The following is a 24,576-nucleotide window of genomic DNA, read 5'->3' on the forward strand; positions in this document are numbered from 1 at the left end:
ATAACTTTGCAAATAAACGTTTTTATAAAACAAAATCACACTGTAGTTATTAGCAGCAAAGCGCCTACTAGATAAAATAGGAGATAGGGAATTATTAAACAGGTGACAGAGCCTCTTTAAGACCGTTCGGTCCAATAGAATTTCCAAGCCAAAGCGTTGGCCTACTGACTGGAGGTCAGAGAGGAGGGGAGTTTTAACCCCTTCCCCCTGCTTGCATTCTGGGCCCTAATGTCCAAGCCATTTTTTACATTTTTCCATTGTCACATTCGAAGAGCTGTAACTTTTTTATTTTTGCGTCGGCATAGCTGTATAAGGTCTTGTTTTTTGCGGGACGACTTGCAGTTTTTATTGGTACCATTTGAGAGTAGATGCGACTTTTTGATCACTTTTTATCACATTTTTTTTAAAGTCAGGATGAACAGAAAACAGCAATTTTTCCATTGTTTTTTATTTTATTTTTTTACGGCGTTCACAGTGCGGGTTAAATAATGTAACAGCTTTATAGTCGGGGTCGTTACGGACGCGGCGATACCAAATATGTGTAACTTTTTTGCTTTATTGTAGTTTTTTTTAATAGTAAAGCATTTTCTAAGGGGAAAAAGTGGGTTTTTCATTTTTTTTGTTTCACTTTTTTTTTTTTTATAACTTTATTAAACTTTTTTACTAGTCCCAGTAGGGGACTTCACTATCCTCCGATCGCTATTATAATACACTGCAATACTTTTGTATTGCAGTGTATTACTGCCTGTCCGTTTAAAACGGACAGGCATCTGCTAGGTCATGCCTGCGGCATGATCTAGCAGGCATTCGCTCCAGGCAGACCTGGGGGTCTTTATTAGACCCCCGGCTGCCATAGAAGACACAGACACTCGGCGATTTTATCGCCGGGTGTCAGTGAGATGAGAGGGAGCTCCCTCCCTCTCTCCAAAACCATTCAGATGCGGTGCTCGCTATTGTGCACCGCATCTGAAGGGTTAAACGGGTGAGATCGATACTAATATCGATCTCACCCGGCAGAGCAGGGACGCCCCCAGCCCTCAGCTGCCTCTGGCAGCTGAGAGCAGGGAGATTTCACGGCTCCCTGCTCTGTTTACTTTATTCTACAGCAGCGACGTAAAATAGCGGCGCTCTAGAATAAAGCCCACTAATGACCGCCGTAAAAAGGCGTATCAGCGGTCATTAAGGGGTTAATGGAAGTTGTAGTCTTGGCAAGCTCCATTATCTGAAAGTTCTTTAAAATGTGGTATTACTCAGGATTTGCTGGGAAGGAGACACTTGTGTCGCTATGGGGAAGTTGCCATCCTGGCTAAAGAAGGCTGCTGATCTAGCCTGATCTGCCTCAGAGAGGCTGGGCTCCTGCAGACTGGGGTCGGAGTCAAGAGGGCATATTTGCTAAAAGTGGCGCTTCAAACACTCGTCTTAGTCTGAAGACAATAAATTTGTTGCAACTTACTCTTCCTAAGAGGCACACATATCTTAATAAATTTGTCGTATTGTGTGCGATCCATGTGTCACAAAGTGAAATCTATGCCAGCTAATGTAGATTTCCATTATAATTTTGATCAATTATAGTGGCATAAATAGTACATTTATGGGGCTATCACCTGCCTCATTCTTCTAAGCCCATACTCACTTTCCTTTAAAAAAAACAAAAACGTGGCAAGAGCGCCAAAGTGTAACATTTTTGTGCAAATATGCAGTGTGCCACAATTCGCAAATTTTTACCGCCAGAAAGTTGGCGCAAAGTCCTTCATAAATTTTCCTACAGGAGCCTGGTAACCGTTTCGGGTTGCGCTCCCAAGCGAAGAGACCGGAAGGGAAAGAGCTAGAGCCGGATGCCGAATCAAGAAGCTGCACCATAGACTGCTAGCGAGCTAGTTCCAGCTTTTTGCAGCCACCCCTGGCCATGGAAGTGAAGGGCAGAAGCATGGAGGAGTACCACGGGTGGGGGGGGGGGGATCTTTAAGCAAATAGGTGAATTTTAGCCGCAGTTAAAGAGGCTCTGTCACCACATTATAAGTGCCCTGTCTCCTACATAAAGGAGATCGGTGCTATAATGTAGGTGACCGCAGTGCTTTTTATTTAGAAAAACGATCTATTTTTACCACTTTATGAGCGATTTTTAGCTTTATGCTAATTAGTTTCTTAATGCCCAAGTGGGCATGTTTTTACTTTAGACCAAGTGGGCGTTGTACAGAGGAGTGTATGACGCTGACCAATCGGCATCATGCACTCCTCTCCATTCATTTACACTGCACTAGCGATATAGTTATATCGCTATGTGGAGCTACATACACAAACATTACTGCAGTGTCCTGACAATGAATATACATCACTACCAGCCAGGACGTGATGTTTATTCAGAATCCTGACACGTCTGAATCTTTTCTGTGAGATTTCCAGCAAGGCAAACGAGATTACGACCGCCGAACAACATCGGTCAGCTGCCATACAAACGCGCCATCCATACAGGATCATAGCTTGACTAAGTGCCTGAGGAAGGTCATGGTATTGACCAAAACGTCGCACTGCACTCTCATTGGCTATAAATATAATAAATTATTTATCTGCAAAGGAATTTCCACTTTGGTGTGATTAGTGCTTTTCTCCATTGATCGGGTTGGGACACCAATGTAAGTTATTTTTGGGCACAATCATTTTTTTTTTTTTTATAAAGCATGCACATTTGAAAAATACATTCCTAATACTGCTGGTGGGGTGACCCCATTAAGAATTTTTTAATAATTGCTTATGCTGGACTTATTACTACATAATGTGTGTGCGCTCTCACAAAAGGTCCATGCACAGTGGATTGTTGTTGTGCTACATTAGTTTTATGAGCCACCTTTGCAGAAGAGGATGTTGTAGGGGGTGGAATACTCATGGTTTTGAAATGAGAGGTTCAACAAGTAGATATGGATGTTAGGGTGTTCCCATCCTTTTTTCAACATAATACAGACCCACACCAATCTTGGGAACAGGGGTCCCGATCCACCCGTTTCCATCATTCCCAAAGACCTTGAATGGAGCGGCAGCACGAATGCTCGATTACTGCTCCATTCAATGTCCTCCTCACTGCCATCGGGAAGTGATGCGGAATGGTGTTTTTTTGGGACGCCCATGTTCTACGCCCAGTGGAGCTCCCAGCAGTAAGGCCCCCAGCGATCAGAAAAATATCACCTAACCTGTGGTTAGGTGATAATTTAAAACTATAGGAAAACCCCTTTAAAGGAACAGTGTCATCACAATTTATTTTTTTTATATGTTAAAGATGTTAGTGCTTTATTAAAAACGTTTATATTTATTTGTGTCTGTGTTTTACTTTTTCTTATTTTTACACTTTTTCTTCCCTATGGGGGCTGCCATTTTTTTTTCCATTTCTGTATGTGTCGATTAACGACACATACAGACATGGAATACGGCAGCCACAGTCCCATAGGGACTGCGAACGGGTCCCGTCCCATCCACTTCTGTGTACGCCATCTGTGTGGGAACTGCGCATGCGCCGCTCCCACACAGTCCAATTTGAAATGCGCGCCGTCCGGCGCCATTTTCCTGTGGACCAGAAGTCGCGGCCGGACAGTAAGATTACTACTTCCGGTCGCGGCTTCCGGACTTGTGCACTTGGACCAGCGGCAGCAGACGGAGCGGACGGGCCGGAGGGAGCCGCGGCGGCAGGAGCAGGTAAGAGATTTCTATGTATGTTCGTGTTTGTGTGTGTTTACTACTGTATGTAAACCTACTACACTGTGTGTTAGCTCAAAAAATGGCGACACAGTGTAGGAGGTTAGACCGTTCAAACCCCTCGTTTATCCCGGCACTAGCCAGGATAAAGGAGGGGGGGATTCTCAGAGCTCACTAGAGCGAGTGCTTTTTTCCCAATTTTGCAGCAAAAAGCATTGTGGTTGCTTTACCACATGCAATGCTGCAATTTTGGGAATAGCTCCATCTAGTGACCAGCAATGGGAAATATTATAAATTAGAATCTAATTTATAATATTTCCTGACTCGTGAAAAAAATAAAAAAAATTTGAACAATGTTTAATCACCTACACACTAAATGTTTAATTAAAAAAAAAAAAAAAAAAAAACACAACATGTTTTGCTGGCAACACATTCCCTTTAAAGACAAACCATAAAAGTGCTTTTCCTACAACTGTTGTATTTATATGAAACAAAAAGAAAGTATATAGTTCAATAAGCAAAGTTGAATTAGCTTGTAAATACCATGTTTTATCTTATCCTGAACAGAAGCAGTATACAGAAATAGCTGTTACCTCCTCTCCATGACCTATCAAGAAAGGCCTTGCTAATCAGGATCCAATTCCTATATCACTGCATCTAGATCAGAATGACAGACAAGTGCATTCTAGGTCTACAATCACATCAATGCAGTGAAAACATTAAAACCACGTCAGACATCTCAAAAAAAAAAAAAAAAAAAAAAAAGAAAGCTTTTTCTTAACTCATTCAGTTGTGGTTGTACAGGACTAGAAAAACCATTTCTGCTTTCCTCCAGAAACAGCTCCACACCTGTCAATGGTTTGTATCTGGTATTGCAGCTCAACTGTATTAACCCCTTCAGGACTGAGCCTGTTTTGGCCTTCAGGGCAAAGCAGATTTCTTAAAGGGAATGTGTCGCTAGAAATTTATTATTTTAAGTCAGGAAATATTATAAAATTAGATTCTAATTTATAACATTTCCCTGTGCTGGTCACTAGAGGGAGCAATTCCCAAAATTGCAGCATTAGAATGTGGTAGAGCAACCTCATTGCTTTATGCTGCAAAATTTAAGACACACTCGCTCTAGTGTCCTCAAACAATCCCCCCTCCTTTATCCTGGCTAGTGCCAGGAGAAAGGAGGGGATTGAATGTTCAAACCTCCTACACTGTGTGCCGCCATTTTTTGAGCGAATACACAGTGTAGTAGGCTTACATACAGTGGTAATCACACACTAAAACACGAACATACACAAACATAACTTACCTGCTCCTGCCGCCGCCGCTCCCTCCGCTCCTAGTGCTTGCTTCTAATCACATGTCCGGAAGCCGCGGCCGGAAGTAGTCATCTTACTGTCCGGCCGCAGCTTCCAGTCCACAAGAAAATGGCGCCGGATGTCGCTCGGCCGAAGACCTTCCATTTGGACTATGCGGGAGCGGCACATGCGCAGTTCCCACACAGACGGCGTACACCATAGTGAATGCGAACGGCTCCCGTTCGCATTCTCTATGGGGATGTATGTGACGTATTCCATCTCTGTATGTGTCGTTAAATCGACACATATAGAGATGAAAAAAATAAATAAATGGAAGCCCCCCATAGCGAAGTTAGAAAAAAAAAAAAAAGTAACAAAACACAAAATAAAATTTATTTTAATAAAACACTAAAAGCAAATTGGTAACAAAAATCTGACATGTTATTTTGTGAAAATAACTTTGCAATGCTTTTACATATCCAAGTGATTCTGAGATTGTTTTCTCGTGACATATTGTACTTTGTTAGAGGAAAAATTGTCGATAAATGCAATATTTAATTGTGAAAACCACCAAGATTGAGAAATTTTGCAAAAATGTGCATTTTTCGAAATGTAAATGTATCTTGTAAAACAGATAGTAATACCACACAAAATATTTACTCTTTCACATATCCCATAGGTCTACTATGTTTGCATCGTTTTTTTAACTTTTTATTTTTCTAGGACGTTACAAGTCTTAGAACTTTAGCTGCGATTTCTCCCATTTTCAAGAAAATTGCAGAAGGCAATATTTTCAGGGACCAGTTCAGTTCTGAAGTGGTTGGGAGGGCCTTATATATTAGAAAAAGTCTCCAGAAGTCACCCTATTTTGAAAACTTCACCCCTCAAGGTATTCAAATCAGCATTCAGAAAGTGTTTTAACCCTTTAGGCGTTTCACAGAAATTAAATGCAAAGTAGAGGTGAAATTTACAAATTATTTTTTTTTGCCCAAATTCATTTGTAATAAAAAATAAATAAATTCTGTACCAGAGAAAGTTTTACCCAAGAAAAGCATCTCAATATTTATTGCCCTGATTCTGCAGTTTTTAGAAATGTCCCACGTGGCCCTAGTGTGCTAATGGACTAAAAAACAGGACTCCGAAGCAAAGGAGAATCTAATGGATTTTGGGGCCTCTTTTTTTTAGAATATAATTTAGGTACCATGTCAGGTTTGAAGAGGTCTATGCGGTGCCTAAACAGTAAAGGCCCCCCAAAAGTGACACCATTTTGGAAACACCACTCAAGGAGTTTTTCTAGGGGTATAGTTAGCAGTTTTTTTGCTAAATTTTAATTAGTATGTGAAGATGAAAATCTACTTTTTTTCTGAAAAAAATGTAGAATTTTTTTATTTTTATAAGGAATAAAGGAGAAAAAAAAAACATATGTAAAGCAATTTCTCCCGATTTCAGCAATACCCCATGTGGTAATAAACGGATGTTTGGACCCACAGCAGGGCTCAGAAGGGAAGGAGCACCATTTGGATTTTGGAGTGCAGATTTTGCTGGATTGGTTTTTAGTGCCGTGTCGCGTTTGTATGGCACTGGAAGGACCAAAACAGGGGAAACACCCCAAAAGTGACCCTATTTTGGAAACTATACCCAGAGGAATTTTTCTAGGGGCATAGTTAGCATTTTGACCCCACAGTTTTGCAAATTCATTGGAAATAGATTTTCACCTATACAGACTACGTTTTTTTCAGAAAAAAAAGTAGACATTTTTACAGGGAATAAAAGGAAAAAAAAAAAAAGCACCCCAACATTTGTAAAAAAAAAAAAAAAAAAATTCTCCCAACTACGGAAAATAGCAATTAGACCTACCGGTAATTGTATTTCCAGGAATCCATCATGACAGCACTACAGGAGGTTGCCCTATTGACCTCTGTAGGGACAGGAAGACAGAGAGGTTAAAAGGCCCCTCCCACCACCCCTTGCAAGTGTTTTTCAATTACTACACCAGGATGGATGCAACCCTATTTTATTTCTAGGGATAATAACTGACATGTTAATTGCACAAATCAGAATTCAATAAGGGAGGGAATGTAATGGTGCTGTCATGATGGATTCCTGGAAATACAATTACCGGTAGGTCTAATTGCTATTTTCCAGTACATCCCTCATGACAGCACTACAGGAGCAATACCAGATTATAATGCTCAGGGTGGGACTACGGATTGAAGGACTTTCCGTCCAAAACTTAAATCTGTATCGGACAGAACATCGAGCCTATAATGTTTGCAAAACGTATGATGGCTTGACCAAGTGGCAGCTCTGCAGATTTGGTCCATAGAGGCTTCTCTTCTTTCTGCCCAGGATGCCGAAACTGCCCTCGTTGAATGGGCTCTGATGCCTTGTGGGGCACATAGTCCTTGGGACTTGTAGGCTTCTTGTATGGTAGTTTTTACCCATCTCGCTAGAGAGCCTTTTGAGGCTTTCTTTCCTCTATTCTTTCCGCCAAACAGGACAAACAGATTATTATCTCGTCTTCAGGAGGAGGTTCTATCCAGATACTGAAGAATTGTTCGCCTGACATCCAGGCAATGGAATTTTTCTTCTTGTTGGTTTTTTGGATCTGGATAAAAGGAAGGTAGAATTGTTTCTTGTTCTCTATGGAAAGCAGTAGATACCTTTGGAATAAAGGAAGGATCCAGCTTTAGGATGATCTTATCCTCTTGTACTTTTAGGTACGGTTCTATGACTGACAGATTGGATTTCTCCAATCCTTCTTGCTGAAGTAATAGCGACTAAGAATGCAGCTTTTAGAGTTAAAAAATGCATACTAATGGTGTCGAGCGGCTCAAAGGGGGGCTCACAAAGAGTCGTTAACACCACATTCAAATCCCAGGTAGGAACTGATTTCTTTAGGGAAGGTTTCAGTTTAGAGACCGCTTGAGTGAATCTTCTGATCCACCGATGTTCAGACAGAGGAGTGTTAAAAAAAATTACCTAAGGCTGAAATCTGTACTTTTAAAAAGGTACTAGGACTAAGCCCTTTCTTGAATCCCGATTGTAAAAAATCTAGGATTTTCGCAATGTTGGGAGAAAAGGGGTCTGGTCCTGGGTCTCCATACCAGGAACAGAATTTCTTCCAAATTTTTTGATAGATTTTTGAGGTAACTTCTTTATGACTTGATAAGATAGTTGAAATTACCTCATCTGACAGACCGTGGTTCCTCAAGATCTGCCTTTCAGGATCCAGGCTGACAACTTCAGAGTTTCTATTCCCTGAAAGAATAAGGGACCCTGGGAGAGAGGATTCTCCCTGACTGGGAGCATGATAGGGTCTTCCAACGCTAGGTATTTTACGATTGGAAACCAACTTCTTTTTGGCCAATAGGGAAGAATAATGATGAGCTTTGTCAAATCTTCCTGGATTTTTCTTAATACCATTGGTATTAGAGGAAACGGAGGAAAGGCATAGGCCAGATCTATGTCCCAGGGTTGGGACAATGCATCTACTCCCAATGAGTTGTCTCCGAGATTTAGGGAGAAGAATGTCTCTACCTGGGAGTTTTTCCTCGTGGCAAACAGGTCTATTTGTGGATAACCCCAATTTCGGGTTAAGGACAGAAAGACTTCCCTGTTTAGGGACCATTCTCCAGGGTCTACTTTTTCACGACTCAGGAAATCTGCCGATAGGTTCTCTGAGCCTTTTAGGTGCACTGCAGAGACTGATAGGACATTTTCTTCTGCCCAACTGAAAATTTGTGTAGAGAGGGCCTGAAGAAGAGTGTGTCTTGTTCCCCCTTGATGGTGAAGAAAGGACACTGCTGTCCGATAAAATTCTTATATGCTTCCCTTTTATGATGGGTGAAGCTCTTATAAGTGTCTCCCATACGGCTCTTAGTTCTTTGAAGTTTGAGGACATCATCTTCATTTGAACAGGCCATGTGCCCTGAAAGTGCTGGTCTTGGATTACCGACCCCCAGCCGTGTTTGCTGGCATCTGTGGTAATCACTACATAAGGAGAAGTTCTCCAGGAGACTCCCTTGTCTATGTTGTTTGTAAAGAGCCACCACAGGAGGAGGATGAATTCACATTCTCTGAAATTTGAATTTTTGAATTCAGTGAGTTTTGTTTTCGATCCCACTGGGACAAGATCAGATTCTGTAAGGGTCTGGAGTGAAATTGGCTCCATGGAATAGATTGGATGCAAGACGTCATCATTCCCAACATCCGCATACATTCCCTTATGGAACAGGCGTCTTTCCCCCAAAATTTCTTTACTTCTGCCAGTAGGAGTATTTGTTTCTCTCTTGGGAGGAAGGAATGTTGAAGGGAGGAGTCTAGCAGTACTCCTAAGAAGACCTTCTGTTTTTGGGGAGGAAGACTCGACTTCTGAAAGTCGATTATCCATCCCAATTCCTGTAGTAGGGAAAGAACCTGTGACCGATGACTAAGATAGCCGGAGTATCTGCCGTCAACAAGAAGTCGTCTAGATATGGGATAATTACTATGCCCTGACTTCTTACGAATGCCATGATCTCTGCCATAATTTTTGTAAAAATTCTGGGGGCGGAGGAAATGCCGAAGGGGAGGCAGACAAACTGGAAGTGGAGAACGGAAGGACCGTCCTGAATTGCGAATCTGAGGAATCTCTGGTACGCGGGGTGGATAGGAACGTGATAATACGAATCCTTTAAATCGATCGTACACATTGATGCCTCTTCCCTTATTAGAGGAATCGTCGATCTGATAGACTCCATCTTGAATTTTCAATATTTCACCCATTTGTTTAGGACCTTCAGGTTGATTATTGTCCTGTAGGAACCGTTTGGTTTTTTGACTAAGAAGATTTTTGAATAGTGGCCTTTGCATATTTCGTTGTGGGGAACTGGAGAAATGGCTCTCAATTTGAGTACCGTATATGTCGGCGTATAAGACGACTGGGCGTATAAGACGACCCCCAACTTTTACCCTTAAAATATAGAATTTAAGATATACTCACCATTTCGTGCAGGAGCGCTTCACTATGGCCATCGGCAGCAGGACCCAGGACTCTGTCTCTTTGAACTCGCGCATGCGCAGATAGGCTGCTTCATCGCGCGAGATCTGAGAGGCAGGGAATGAGAGGAAAGGGCGGGCCAGAGGATCTTACAGAGATGTTCCCTGGCGGCTAATACCGGCTTCCCTCAGATCCGTGGCGGATTCCGTGCATCCCGGGAGCCTGTGTACCGGACTGCAGGCTCACAAGGTAACACACAACCTGTGTGTAGACAATATGTAGACTAGGGATGTCACGATACCAGAATTTGGACTTCGATACCGATACTTCGTTTAGTATTGCGATTTCGATACCAATTTAGATACTTTTGCCAACAGTAATAAAAAAAAAATTCTTCCGTTTTCTGATGTGAGGCGCGACGTGTGATGAATTTTGAACGCGCCTGACATTAATAGTAATTAATCCCATCATGTTTCTCAGTCATATTGGGTTAATGTGCGAGGTACATGATGGGGTTAATTACTATTAATGTGAGGAACATGGAGGGTAAATTCATCGCACCTCGCGCCTCACATTAATAAGTGAATGAAAGCCGTGTTTATTTCATTTTTTTACAGCGTACACATCATAAATGATGCAAAAACATTGTTGTCCGCGCCATTACTGAATGTGTGTATTTTATGTATTGAGACTTATTTTAATGTTTATTGTAAAAAAAGGTGAAGGTGTATTTTTTTTAAAATTTAACAATACTTTGTTTTTACTTTATTTTTAAACTTTAATGTACTGACATATATCAGATATGTGCCAGTACATTAACCTGTGGACGGATAATACACAGGCAGTTGTTAGGACATACTTGGGTATGTCCTAACAACATGAAATATGGTAAGACAGCCCTGGGGACCGTCAATAGACCCTGGGCTGTCTGCCCATATATGGTATGGCCCTCGATCGCGTCACAGGAATTCCCTGTGACGCGATCCAGGGGCATCCCCCCTTCTCACTTTCCCCTGAATGCTGCAGTCAGCTGTGATCGCAGCATTCAGGGGAATAACGGCGGAGATGAGCGGTTTCTCTGATCTCCGCCGTTATAGAGCGGGGCTGCGGCTGTGTAATACAGCCATTGCCCCGCTCCTGACAGGAAGTGCGCGCGCGGTCAGCATGAGGTGATGCGGCCGGCGCTGCACTAATGAGCGGCAGTTCAGGCACTGAAGACAGAACATGGGGGTGTTTTGTAGCGCGCCCGCCATGTTCTGTCTCCAGTGCCGCCGCTCATTAGTGCAGCGCTGGCCGCATTGCATCATCCTGACCCCGCGAACTTATCATGACTCAGGAGCGGGGCTGTGGCTGAATTACACAGCCGCAGCCGCGCTCCCATACATTCATGTGTTACTATACTGAGCTGTGCGGCTGCAACGTGCATCCCTAATGTAGACAATATCCGGCATATAAGACGACCCCACACTTTTGACATTTTTTTAAGGGTGTAAAAAGTCGTCTTGTACGCCGATATATACGGTAGTTTCTGGACGTCCTGGATAAGGATCTGATTAAGGTCTTTTGCTTGGTACTGGGTTATTAGAAATTTCTCCGGAGGAATGGAGGAAAATTCTATTTTGTACCCTTCTTCTATGATCTTTAGAACCCAGGGGTTCTGGGTTATTCTCGACCATTTGGGATAAAATTGTAGGAGTCTTCCTCCTATGCTCTTGGCGTCATTGCTTTGAGGGCTGGAATGAATTATTTGGGTTAAGGAGATATCCTCGACCCCTTTTTCCTTTGGGGTAACTCCAGCGACCGGACTTCCCTTTCCCGCTGTAGTTCTGTAAGGTAGGATCCCTCTGTTGGCGAAATCTTCCAAACTGAGGGGGTTTTTTTGGTTTCTCTTCAGGAAACCCCTTTTTCCTATCTGCTGCACTCTCCAGCGTGTTATCGAGGAAAGGACCGAACATCAGAGACCCTGTAAACGGGATAGAACACAATTTGTTCTTGGACTTTGTATCTCCTGACCACATTTTGAGCCATAATGCTCTTCTAGCAGCATTTGAGAGCCCCATTCCTGGCAGCAAATCTAATAGATTCCGCTGAAGCGTCTACTAAGAATCCGGTTGCCATTTTTAGTATAGGTAGAGATTCTAATAGATCTTGTCGTGAGGTCTTCATCATCAGATGGGTCTCTAGCTGGTTTAGCCATATAAACATTGCTCTTGCTACTGATGTGGCCGCGATATTAGTCGAGATCAAGGCAGAGGAAGATTCCCACGCTCTTTTCAGTAGTCAGTCTGCCTTTCGGTCCATGGCGTCCCTCAACTGCGAGGTATCTTCAAATGGGATTGCGTTTTTTTTTAGCAACCCTGGCTACTGGGACATCTACTTTTGGGATCTCATCCCAAGGTTTAGTGTCTTCTGGATCAAAGAGAAGTCTGTTTTTTCTGAATCTTCCCATTCAGTTGTCACCATTCTTTTGAGATTTTCGTTTACCGGAAAAACCCTTGTTTTCTTTTCCGTTAGTCCTCCAAACATCTCATCCTGGATGGTATGTGGTTGGTCTTCTTCGGGAATATCCATGGTTTCCCGTATTGCTAGAATTAAGGTATCAGACATCTCGGAGAAGAAGAATTTTTTCTCTTGAGTTAGAAGAAGGAGAGGAACTCTTGCCTTCAACTTCTTCCACTCACCCTCCGATAGGTAATAACATTCCTGCTCCGAGTCAGACCCCTGAGAGGGAGGACAATATTTTTGATCCACTTCCATCCGTGGTCTTTTTGCCCGGGAGTGGGAGGGAGTTTCTTGAGGAGGGGCGAGGGAGGCTACTGACTGACCCACTTCTTCACGAATCATAACCCTAAGTTCAGACATGAACGTTGGTTGTTCCTCTTTTAGTATTTTTGCAATACAATCCTGACACAATTGTTTCCTATGGGACTCTGGCAATTTTTTTGCACAAGTCGCACATTTTTTAACCTTCTTTTTATCAGTTTGTCTCTGAGAGGAATCTTTTTCCTAGAGAAAACAGAAGGTAGGTAAAGTATGGTGTACATACATAAGGGGTCATAACCCTTCCCCAAGGGTGAGACTCACGTGACCCTGGGACATATCTGGAGTTCCATCAGGACGAGGAAGTTCCATACCGCGACAGGTAACAGGCAATGCAATATGCAATCCACAAAAATAATCCAAGTTAGAGTTATCAGCTCTAACTACATACCTGTGCGTGTCCCTTTAAATGCGGGCGTTTTGAATTTCCCGCCTTCCAAGATGGGCGCGGACCGGAATTAGCCCGACGTCATCTCCGGTCGGCTATTCGTCTCCAGCATGTTTTCCTTTGGAGTGCAGCCGCCATAGCCGGCGACTGAGGCTTGCTATGCGGTGCAGCGAGGATCCCTGCCGGTGCGTCCACGTTTATGGAGCTGCCGGTCCCCGCCTGGTCCGCGACCAGGCCGAAGCCTGCTTGGGAATCCCCAGCCCCCACACACTACCCGAACCCTGCCTAGGATTCCTCCGGTAGGTGTCTCAGGGTGGGAGCTAAGGGACCCCTCATTCGAGGGGTGTTAGCCTGGGCTTTAGGGGGAAGAGAAGGGGGAATGCACGGACCCCCCGATCTTGCCCCCTGCCAGAGTTTCTTTCCTGCAGTAACACAGGAGCGACGTCTCTCTGCTCCTGACCCTGTGGGGACAGGAAGAACACTGGCAAGGGGTGGTGGGAGGGGCCTTTTAACCTCTCTGTCTTCCTGTCCCTACAGAGGTCAATAGGGCAACCTCCTGTAGTGCTGTCATGAGGGATGTACTGGAAATACGCCATATGTGGTAATAAACTTCTGTTTGGACCCACAGCAGGGCTTAGAAGGGAAGGAGCGCTATTTGGCTGCTGGAGCTCAAATTTAGCTGAAATGGTTTTCGGGTGCCATGTCACATTTGCAAAGCCCCTGAGAGGCCAAAACAGTGGAAACCCCCAAAAGTGACCCCATTTGGGAAACTACACCACTTAAAGAATCTATCTAGGGGTACAGTAAGCATTTAGACCCCACAGAATTTATTAGAAATTTTTTTGCTTTTTATTTTCCGTTTTTTCCTCCCAGCTTTCCAAGAGCAATAGCATTTTTATTTTTCCGTCAGTAGAGTGGTGTGAGGGTCTATTTCTTGCGGGAGGAGTTGTAGTTTCTATTGACACCATTTAAAGTACCATTTAATGTACGGGGAAAAAAAATTCTTTGCAGGCTGAAAGGGGAAAAAAAAAACTGATTCTGCCATTATTTTTTGGGCTTTGTTTTTACTGCTATCACCGTGCAGTAAAAACGACAACTTAAATTTTTTCCTGCGACTCAATACTAGTACGGTGAGTCCAAAATATATATATATTTTTTTTATTTATTTTTTTACTACTTTTACAAAGTAAAAAAGATTAGTTTAAAAAAAAATACAAAATTGTTTGGTTTCACAATATTCCGAGAGGCATAACCATTTTTATTTTTTGGTCGATTGGTGTGAGGGCTTATTATTTGCGTGACGTGCTGTAGTTTTTATTGGTACCATTTTTTGGTACATACAACTTATTACATTTTTTTGTAAAGCCAAGGTGACAAAAAAAAAAGCGATTTTGTAGTTTTCAATTCTTTATTCTTCACGGCGTTCACCGTGCTAGTTAAATAATGGTATATTGTAATAGTTCAGACTTTTAGATACAGTGATACGAATTGTGTATTTTTTTTACATTACTTTAGAGAGAAGAAAATAAATGGGAAAAAGGGGTTTTCGGACCTTAAAATCGTTTTTATTTTTTTCACCAACAATAACTATTTACTTTTCTTTTTACACATTTTATTAATCCCCCTAGGGGACATGAACCAGCAATCAGTAGATAGCTGGTACAATACACTGCAATACTAATGTATTGTAGTAGATTGTCATTTTTACAGGCTCCTGTAACAGCACGATCGCTGTTCCTGTCCGTTAGTCCCGGGTGTCAGCTGTAATACACATCAGACACCTGCAACGTATGGCACGGGCTCAGTGCGTGAACCTGCTCCATACATCACCCCCCAGACCACGACATGCTATAAAGTCATGGTGCGCGAAGAGGTTGATGCCCAACGGATGGTGCAGAGTGAAAATTAAAATTTTCCACGGATATGCCATTTTAGCGCACTACATGTTATGCCCAGTTTGTGCCACTGAAGACAAATACCTCAAAATATTAACCAGGTTCTCCCGAGTATGGCGATGCAATATCTGTGGACATAAACTGCTGTTTGGGCATGCTGTAGGGCTCAGTAGGGAGGGAGCGGCATTTGGAGCGCAGATTTTGCTTGGTAGTAATTTTGTTTGGCGTTTTACTGGTATTTCAGTTTATAATGTGGGGGCATATGTAATCTGTGCGGAGTACATCAGGGCATAATACGAGGCTATAATAATGGGGTAAATAAATAATAATCTGAAGATATGTTGCCAGTGTCTCACTGACAAAAGCCCAATCTTATCCGCTTTTGGAACACTGCACATTTTGCATCGCCATATTCTGAGAGCCAGAACTTCTTTATTTTTTTTCCTTTACCGGAGCGGTGAGGGCTTATTTGTTGCAGGACAATCTGTAGTTTTCATTGGTACAATTTTGGGGTACATGCAAATTTTTCAGCAAGCAGGGTGACCAAAAACCATCAGTTCTGATAGTTTTTCATTTTTTTTTTCTTACGGCGTTCACCCTGGGCTATGACAATTTTACTTCATTCTGCCGGTCGATGCGATTATGGCGATACCAAATGTATATCGATGTTTTGCAGCGTTCGCTCAATAAAAACATTTACTTACAAAAAAATAGCGCAGTTTAAAGGCTTGTTTTTTGCGGGACTGGTTGTAATTTTTATTGGTACTATTTTGGGGTACATGCGACTTTTTATTCTATATTTTGGAAGGGGTGGTGACAAAAAAATAAATAAAAAAATAGTGATTCTGGCATTGTTTGTTTACTTTTTTTTGCGGTGTTCACCGTGCAGGAAAAATAAATATAGTTTCATAGCTTGGGTCGTTACAAACGCGGCGATACCGAATATATGTACTTTCTTTAGGTGTTCATTTTTTTTCCTATAATAAAAAGACTTCTAGGGGGAAAAAAATAAAAAGCATTTTTTTGTTTATGTCACTTATAACTTATTTTAAAACATTTTTATTATCTTTTTTTATTTTTTATTTGTCCCACTAGGGGACATTTAGACTTGCAGCACTGATCGCTGCTAGAATACATTACACTACCTACGTAGTGTGATGTATTCTGTCATTGTGGCGTGACAGGAGCCTACGACAAGAGCCTCATAGGCTTCCGTAAATGGAAGCCCGGTGGCTATTGCCTGGCCTTCGGTTGCTCCCGCAAATGCATGTGGGGACTACCGATCTGCTCTAAACCTAAATCAAAATCGACTGCCGCATCTAAGGGGTTAATTGCCAAAATCAGCGGAGATGGGCCGCTGATCGGCAACACAGAGAGCAGGGCAGAAACCCTGCACAGTTAAACACTGCCGAGGTGTAGTGTCGTGCAGCAGTTAACTGTGGTGCGCGAAGTTACTGCTCACCTGGACGTACATTTACGCCAAGGTGCACAAAAGGGTTAAAGTAAATGGAACTGAGCTGCAATACCACGCACAATTTGTGGACAGCTGTGGCTCTGTTCTTGGAAACAGACAAGCTTTTCTAATCCTGTACAACCACTTTAAGAAGACAGCGTAGCTCAGATCTGCACTGATTCTCCGCCTGGGTGCCCATAGACTGGGTCAGGGAGACAGCTGCGAGTCCCAGAGGTGGTACCCGCATCTTTGACACATTTATGGCATATCCTGTGGATATGCCATAAATGTCTAAGACGGGAATACCCCTTTAAATGTACAGAACAGAAAGTGTGCATATTAAAATCCCACAGGCTTGATGTAGCCCACAAAGTTTCACTCATTCTATTTTTAGTGTATATTGAACAAAGTAGTAAACCAGACTGGGAAATAACTACCTTTAACCTCTGGAGAAAAAGTGGCTGAATGGCGAGACACAAATAATTTCAGCTGATCGTCCAAGTTACAGATCAATGGATCTATGTCCCAGGAACAGAAACCTATGTAAAAAAAACAAAAAACTGGTTTATTGTACCTTGCAGTGAAATTAGAATATATTTTATAAGAAAGTTCACATTTTACAAACCAATAACAGATCCCCTTTCATAGGACCTCTGAGAAACGAGAAGTGGAGTCCCTTCTTCAGATATCTTCCATCAATATATTAAACATGGTTAGAGCAGTTCCTTTTTTATATATATATATATATATATATATATATATATATATCTATCTTAGTCTATAAATGCTTTACCAATATATCTGCCATTACAATTCTCACTAAAGTAGTTTGTCAGAATTTTCTAAAGATTATTGAAAAGCAAACAGTTTTTCAGAAATACAAAATTGGGGGGGGGGGGGGGGGGGGTGTATCACTGCTGTATACCTGGGCAGATTTGCAATCCCAGAGAACTGTAAGTGTCCATAATAGCCATCACACAGCCTTACTAGAGAGACAGACATAAGAAATTACCAAATATAATATATTGGTTTTAGGTAGAGATAGGTTGTTGGCATTTATCAGCCTTTATGTAACGAAAGAGCTTTTCAGGTCAACTAAAAAGTAGTATTGAGATCAAGGTTCTCCACTCTGGTCACGGCAATAAATAAATAGGAGTTTTTGGGCACTTCTTCAGACATCCCATGACAGGATTACGAAGGCAACTCTAACACAACATGGCATGACTTCTAAGACAGAAGATTAGTGTCTGGATAAAACTCCTATATGTCTAACAGTTTAACAGGATATTTTTATTTTTTTTAAAGGGTAACTAAACAATTACCAAACTTCTGACATGTCAGAAGTTTGTTGAACATTTAGTAACCCGTTAAGAGTGTACCACCGGTTATAAATAACTTCGCAAAAATCAAGAATTTAAGAGAATATAAGAAACTTTGGAGAGGCATTTTTATCTATTAAGATATATTACAGTTATACCAATTCCCTCATCCCTAGTTTTCCCAATGGTTTACTCAGAATTTACTCATAGAAGCCATATTCAGTGGGGCAGAGAAGATACAGTTGCTAAACTCCACTGAGAGATTAGCTTACAGCAGTCAATACAGGCCTATGGAGAGGGGAGCAGGGAGCAGAGTGAGAGAAAGACACAGGCAGCTTCTAGTATGTGTTTTACTGTCTCACCCCAGTGCTAGATTCTCAGCTACAATTCTCCTTACTGCTGTATAATGGATCAGGACTGTAGGCTGTGTATACGAGACTAAAGAGCTTGTCACGTCTCGGTCAAAATGTTGACGGACGTAAAAACCCAGCCTTGGCATGTCTCTTGCTTCTTCCTCCCTCTCCCCTCACAATAGAACTATATGGGCAGCAGTAAGCGGATCTCTGTGGAACTTCTATAAGTGAATTCTGAGTGAACAGTTAAGAAAACGGGGCGGGGTCTGATAACTGGAGAAAGAGGCTTTTTGGTCTAATAAGGTAGATTACAAGATTCTTATATTTGCTTGTACTATTGATTTATGGAAAAGTTTTAAAGTTGGAGGTACGCTTTAACAAGGCCAAATTTCCTTAAAACAAAAATGTCACATATTAGCCAACATTCACTTAGCCTGTTGTATCTTTTTTTTTTTTTTTTAAACTTTTTTTTATTGAGTTTTACATATATCTTTAACATACATATAATATAATATTATAGCAGAAATGTACAATACATCACATTATTTATACCCTGAAACTGGTACAGCTATGGTACATAGTCTTTCTTCCGCTGGTAAGTCCAAACTTTTCTAATTTATAGAGCTATTGCAGCTTTGGCAACAGATTACACATACAAAACCAAAAACATTTAACACATTAACTATGGTAGCCTAACCAATAATTCCTCATTTGTCTCTTCTCTTGCTCCTTTTATGTCTTGCTTTCAATGTGTTCCTATCTGACTGTTTGATTCTGCTGTTTTTAGTTTCCCTAATGTCCCTTTAATATCTTCGATGAGATACCATTTAGTTTGTCTAAAACCTTCCATCGTTTTTGCTATATCGGATTCTGTCATTTGTTCTAAAAATGGCCTCCATTTTCTAAAAAATTTCACCGTCCCCCGCTCTTTGTGCCTCAGTGCTTCCATTCTGTCCGAATGTAAATATCCATGTAGTTGCTGGACTAATTGTTCCATCTTTGGGGTGTTAGTTTCCAACCAATTTTTCAGGATGCACCTCTTGGCTATAAGTATTATTATGTGTGCTAACGGCGGTATGCGTTGCAATATTCCCTCTTCTGCAGTGTCCACTAACGCTATTGAATGAAATAATAACAGCGTCGGGCTCAATGGAATAGTTTTACCCCATAGCTTCTTGATATATGTTAATACTTCCGTCCAATATCCCTGAGTAGCCGAACACAACCAGATACCATGATATAAGTCTGTGTGCGGCTGAGCACACTTTGGGCAGGAATGCATCCTATTTGGATTTTCAGCTGTGGGTGGTATATTAAAAGCATAAATGGCTGCATGTATCAGTCTAAATTGTGTCTCCCTCCACACTTCATTAATCACATGCTTTCTCACTGTTTGCCATCCCTCCAGTAATTGTTCATTTATATCTGGGGTTTTGAAAATACGTCTCCAATATGGAAATTGATTTTTATTTTCTAGTTTTACATAAATACCTTTCATTGCCCGGTATAATTCCGACAGGGACTTCCTATGGGAATCTTCTCCCACTAGTGTATCAAAGGGATTGTCTATTATTTCTTTTTCTAAATTCCCCACCAGCTTCGTACAAAAAGCTCTAATTTGCATATATTGTAAAAAATGAGTTTGCTGAATTCCATATTCACTCCCCAGTTCTGTTAGCGTCTTTAACCTTGGTTCCGTCCCATGCAATACATGTTCTACTGTGTCTATCCCTTTGTTTTTCCATGCCTTAAATAGACTGCCCCGCCGGAAACCGGGCATCATTCCAAAGGGGTAAATACTTAGATAACTGGAAGGAAAGGCCCTGTTTTTTCCTCACTTCCTTCCAACACATTATTGTGTCACGTAATATGACTGAGGACTTGACCTTTTGAGGTAGGTGTCCTAGCTTAGTGTGTAACAAAGCCCGGAGATCATATTCTCCCGCCAGAGCCGACTCCAAGTTTCTATTCGAATAGTGGCTAGTTTTATGTATCCAGTCCAGGACATGGCGAAAAAGGCTAGCTATATTATAACCTCTCAAGTGTGGTATGTTCACCCCCCCTTGCCAATGATATCCCTGTAATTTTAGCAATGACACTCTAGGGCGCTTATTCATCCATATGAATTTCGTTATGGCCGAATTGAAGGCATTTACATCTTTATGTTTTAGCAACAGAGGCAGTGTTTGCAGTGGATATAGTAATCTCGCAAAGGAAATCATTTTGACCAAATGGCATCTCCCAAACATGGACAATGGTAAAGCCATCCATCTTTGTAGTTCCACTTTTATTTTGCTGAAAATGGGTTCGTAATTTAGTTGGTATAGCGTTCCTGTGCTCCGCCCTATATGTATTCCCAGATATTTTATTCGTGTTTTTGCTATTTTAATTCCCAGTCGCTGAAGGTTCTCGTCTGCTGTGTGATTATGATGTGTTAAACCTAAAAGTTCACACTTGCTTGTGTTAATTTTCAGTCCCGCATGCTTTCCATATTCCTGAATCACTTCAAATACTCTAGGCAAGTGCCTGGACGGTTGGGAAAGAAACAACAGAATGTCATCTGCAAAGACCGCTGTCTTAACTTCCATTTCGCCTACCTGGATCCCTGAGTATATCTGCCCTCGCTCCAGAACCCGTATCAGAGGCTCCAAAGCAAGGTCAAATAAAAGTGGTGACAAGGGACACCCCTGCCGTGTGCCTTTTGACAACTTAAACATTTTTGATCTAATGCCCGGAGTGCAAACTGCTGCTGTTGGATTATTGTATAGCGTTTTCAAATATACTCTGAATGCTCCTTGTATATTGAATTTATCCATGACCATATCTAACCACCTCCACTCAACATTGTCAAATGCTTTTTCAGCATCCAATAACACTATCGCTGCCTGGTTGTGTGACTTTACCTCGGCCCTTATCCCGTCCATGACTCCCAGTACCTTTCTTATGTTTGTCACTGCCGACCTGCCTTTTATAAATCCCACTTGTGAGGGACCCACCAATAATGGCATTATCTGAGCCAGTCTGGTCGCCATGATTTTCGAGATTAGCTTAAGATCCTGGTTAATTAACGATATTGGTCTATAGGAGCCCGGCAGTAACAAATCTTTCCCCTCTTTGGGCAACACTTTTATATACGCCATGTTTGCTGCTATAGGAATGCCTTCTCCCATTAACAATGAATTAAAGTATGTTAGTAACGGAGGAGTTACCTGGTCTTGCAATATTTTGTAGAATTCCGCCGGGTAACCATCAGGTCCCGGCGCCTTTCCATTTGCCAATGTCTTAATCGTCTGCTGTAGTTCTTCCTGCGTGATAGATGCATTCAGTTCCCCTAATTGTTCCTGGGTGAGTGTGGGCATGGGGAGATTAGCCAAAAACTGGCTTCCTTGTAAATCCCCAGGTCCCGCTGTGGAAGTATATAGCTGCTGGTAGAATTCCTCTAGTACAGCATTTATTTTCTTAGGGTCCGAATGAATCTGGCCTTCCTTATCCTTCATTTTAGTGATGTGTGTCTGCGGTCGGAACCCTCTAGATAACCCTGCTAGCATCTTTCCAGCTTTGTTACCATACCTAAAAAGCTTGGCTTCATAAAGTGATCTCCCAAACCTTTCTTTGTTTTCCAACCATGTCTCAAAATGTCTTCTGGCCTCTATCCATTTTAGCTTTTTTCCTGTTATAGGGTCAGCCAGAAAGGCAGAGTATGCAGCTCTAAGCTCGTCACTGCATTCTCTAAATTTCTGCTGTGTTTGTTTTTTCCTAAACGCTGCATATGATATGAGCCTCCCTCTTAATACCGCTTTCGCTGTTTCCCAATAAAGTGCCTGGTCAGTGACATGTTCTGCATTATCTATCGAATACTCCATCCACCATCCTTTTAACTTCTGTTGGAAATCTTCCTCCTCCGCCAGATGAGTTGGGAATCTCCACTGCGTGAAATCCCCCCTGGGATGTTTATCTATCAGTACCAGTCTCACTGGCGCGTGGTCCGAAATGATCATGTCAGTGATGTCTATTTGATCCAAGTACTGTAATAGTTGTTGACTCAGATATATGTAATCTATCCTAGACCAGGATTTATGGTATGGTGAGTAATAGGTGTATTCCCTATCATCTGGATGACTATATCTCCACCCATCCGTTACTTGTGTAATTTGCGCAAACTTCTCTAGAATACCATCTGTGCCTAATGCCGATGTCTGACTACTTCTCTTCCTATCTTCAGCCACACATTGTACTGAGTTGAAATCCCCTCCCACTAACTTCATTGCACACGTGTCCGCTAGTAATGTCGTCTGCAGGGTTTGGAAATAGGTGCGGTTATTTGTGTTGGGTGCATATATATTATAGACACTGATCTCTCCCAATTGCGTGTCTAATAATAATCTCATCATGCGTCCCTCCGAATCTACCTCCTGTGAGCACATCGTTGCGGCAAGATTTTTATTTATTAAAATCAGGACCCCGTTTTTTTTTTTTATCGCCGGTGAGCCGTATACCTGTCCCACCCAAAATTTTCGCATCCTGAAGAAATCTTTTTCCTCCAGGTGCGTTTCCTGGAGTAAGGCCAAATCTACCTTCATTTTACCCAGATGTCTCAGAACCATTGACCTTTTGTGTGGGGACAAGAGCCCCTTAACGTTCCATGTTACTACTTTCATATAGGATTCTTATGATATGTGCCTGTGTTATCATTTGATGTATCCCCATCCCCTAGGAGGAACCACTTCACAATCTTCCCTTCAATATGGCTACCATTCCACCTTAAACTCCAATTATAAACCAACAATTTAACTTTTTTTGTTGTCTTCTGACAACCTCCCTTCCCCCTGTTTTTATTCCTTTTGACTTCACTTTTTTCTGCCATGTGTTCTTCTTTCACCTACTTTTAAATCTGTCCTATGCAGCTTGACTTTCTTTGTCACATACTAGATTAACATTTGTAACATAACATATCTCCCGGATTCACAGATATATATCTATACATCCCACTTTGTCGTCCTTTTTTTACCACTTCCCTCCTTAATTATCCCAGAGGTAGATCTCGTCAACAAAATATATCTGGAGCTAAACATCTGTATTACTCACTACTCCCATAAATCGGACAGTCCACCATTTTCTGGCTGTGTGCCCAGGTTATCAGTGCCTCGGCGTCTGCGTCAGCCTTTTTTCTTTTGGCGGTTGTCCTTTCTGGTGCGACGTCTCTTGTTGCGTTCCACTTCTTGCGGGGTTGTTTTCTGCCGCGGTAGATCCCGGACCTTTGAGTATGTCCTTGTATACTGCTTCCGCTTCCCTATGATCCGTATAGACTTGCAATGTGCCACTTGGCGTTGTTACTTTTAAAATCGCCGGGTACTGGAGCTGAAACTTCATGCCTCGATGATGAAATGCTGTGCAGATTTTACTAAACAATTTTCTTTTCTTCGAGACTTCCGCTGAGTAGTCTCCAAATAACAGGACTGTGACCCCGTTTAATTTTACCGGCCCTCTTCTGGTCTTGTACTGACGTAACAGCGCTTCCTTGTCAGAGTAATCCAAGTAACGAACGATGACTTGTCTTGCCCTCTGCATCTGACCTTGCGGCTGCGTCAGCTTTTGTTTGTCTGGGCCCACCCTGTGCGCTCTTTCCACCTTGCACGGTCCATCCATGTTCAGCATCTTCGGGAGGTCATATTCACAAATGTTTTTTAAATGCGTTGCCGGCACTGTTTCTGGTATTCCCACCACCCGGACGTTATTTCGCCTTGATCTGTTCTCCAGATCATCTATTTTGGCCAGCATTTTTCCCTTCTCTGCTACCAGCTCCTGCAGTGTGCCATGAGTCTCTGCTGCCTCATCTTCCAGCATCGAGATTCGCTGCTCCACCTCATCTAGTCGTGTACCATGTTGCACAAGGTCCGCCTGTATCTCCTTCAAAGAGGCTGATATAGTACTGGCTAGAGTGTCCTGTATATCAGGCGTAATTCGTTTAGCCACTTCCATGGCCAGTCTTTTATAATCAATCTTCATTGAGGTCGAGGTCGAGGGCTCCCCTCCCCCTTCCCCCTCCGACATTTCATCCTCTTGTTCTGACGATGGGTGACTCACCGTCTGCTTATCTTTTCTGGTGACCGGTGGCATCGCTATGAGTTCTTCACAATAAATGTTTCTGTGTCAGATTCTATTTTTATTCCAGGTATATGAGTGCGTTTCTTGCCGTCTTATCTGCGCGCTAGTAACTCCTTCCGCCCAACCTGCAAGATGGCGTGGCCTCTCTCCTCTATGCTGCTTCGGCAATTTTGGCGCCAAATCGCGTACCTCTTGTCCGTTGCACCCCGCGCCGTGTCCCTCTGCCTTCCGTGCCCCTCTGCCTCCTCTCCTCAGTCAGCACTGCTCGGTGTATGAGTTTTTTTTT

The 24,576-nt window shown here is 42.2% G+C and overlaps 1 protein-coding gene across 1 annotated transcript in view; it reads right to left on the reverse strand.

The window, feature by feature from the left end:
- MAP1S (microtubule associated protein 1S) overlaps window positions 1–24,576 on the reverse strand; it is a 95,827-nt gene that overhangs the window by 56,865 nt on the left and 14,386 nt on the right. Inside the window, exon 2 of the mRNA XM_075825426.1 lies at window positions 16,951–17,052. Within this exon, the coding sequence (XP_075681541.1) occupies window positions 16,951–17,052 (102 nt within the window). The remainder of the gene's footprint in view (window positions 1–16,950; window positions 17,053–24,576) is intronic.

This window comes from Rhinoderma darwinii, chromosome 1, assembly GCF_050947455.1.
Source record: "Rhinoderma darwinii isolate aRhiDar2 chromosome 1, aRhiDar2.hap1, whole genome shotgun sequence".
Taxonomy (NCBI): domain Eukaryota; kingdom Metazoa; phylum Chordata; class Amphibia; order Anura; family Rhinodermatidae; genus Rhinoderma; species Rhinoderma darwinii.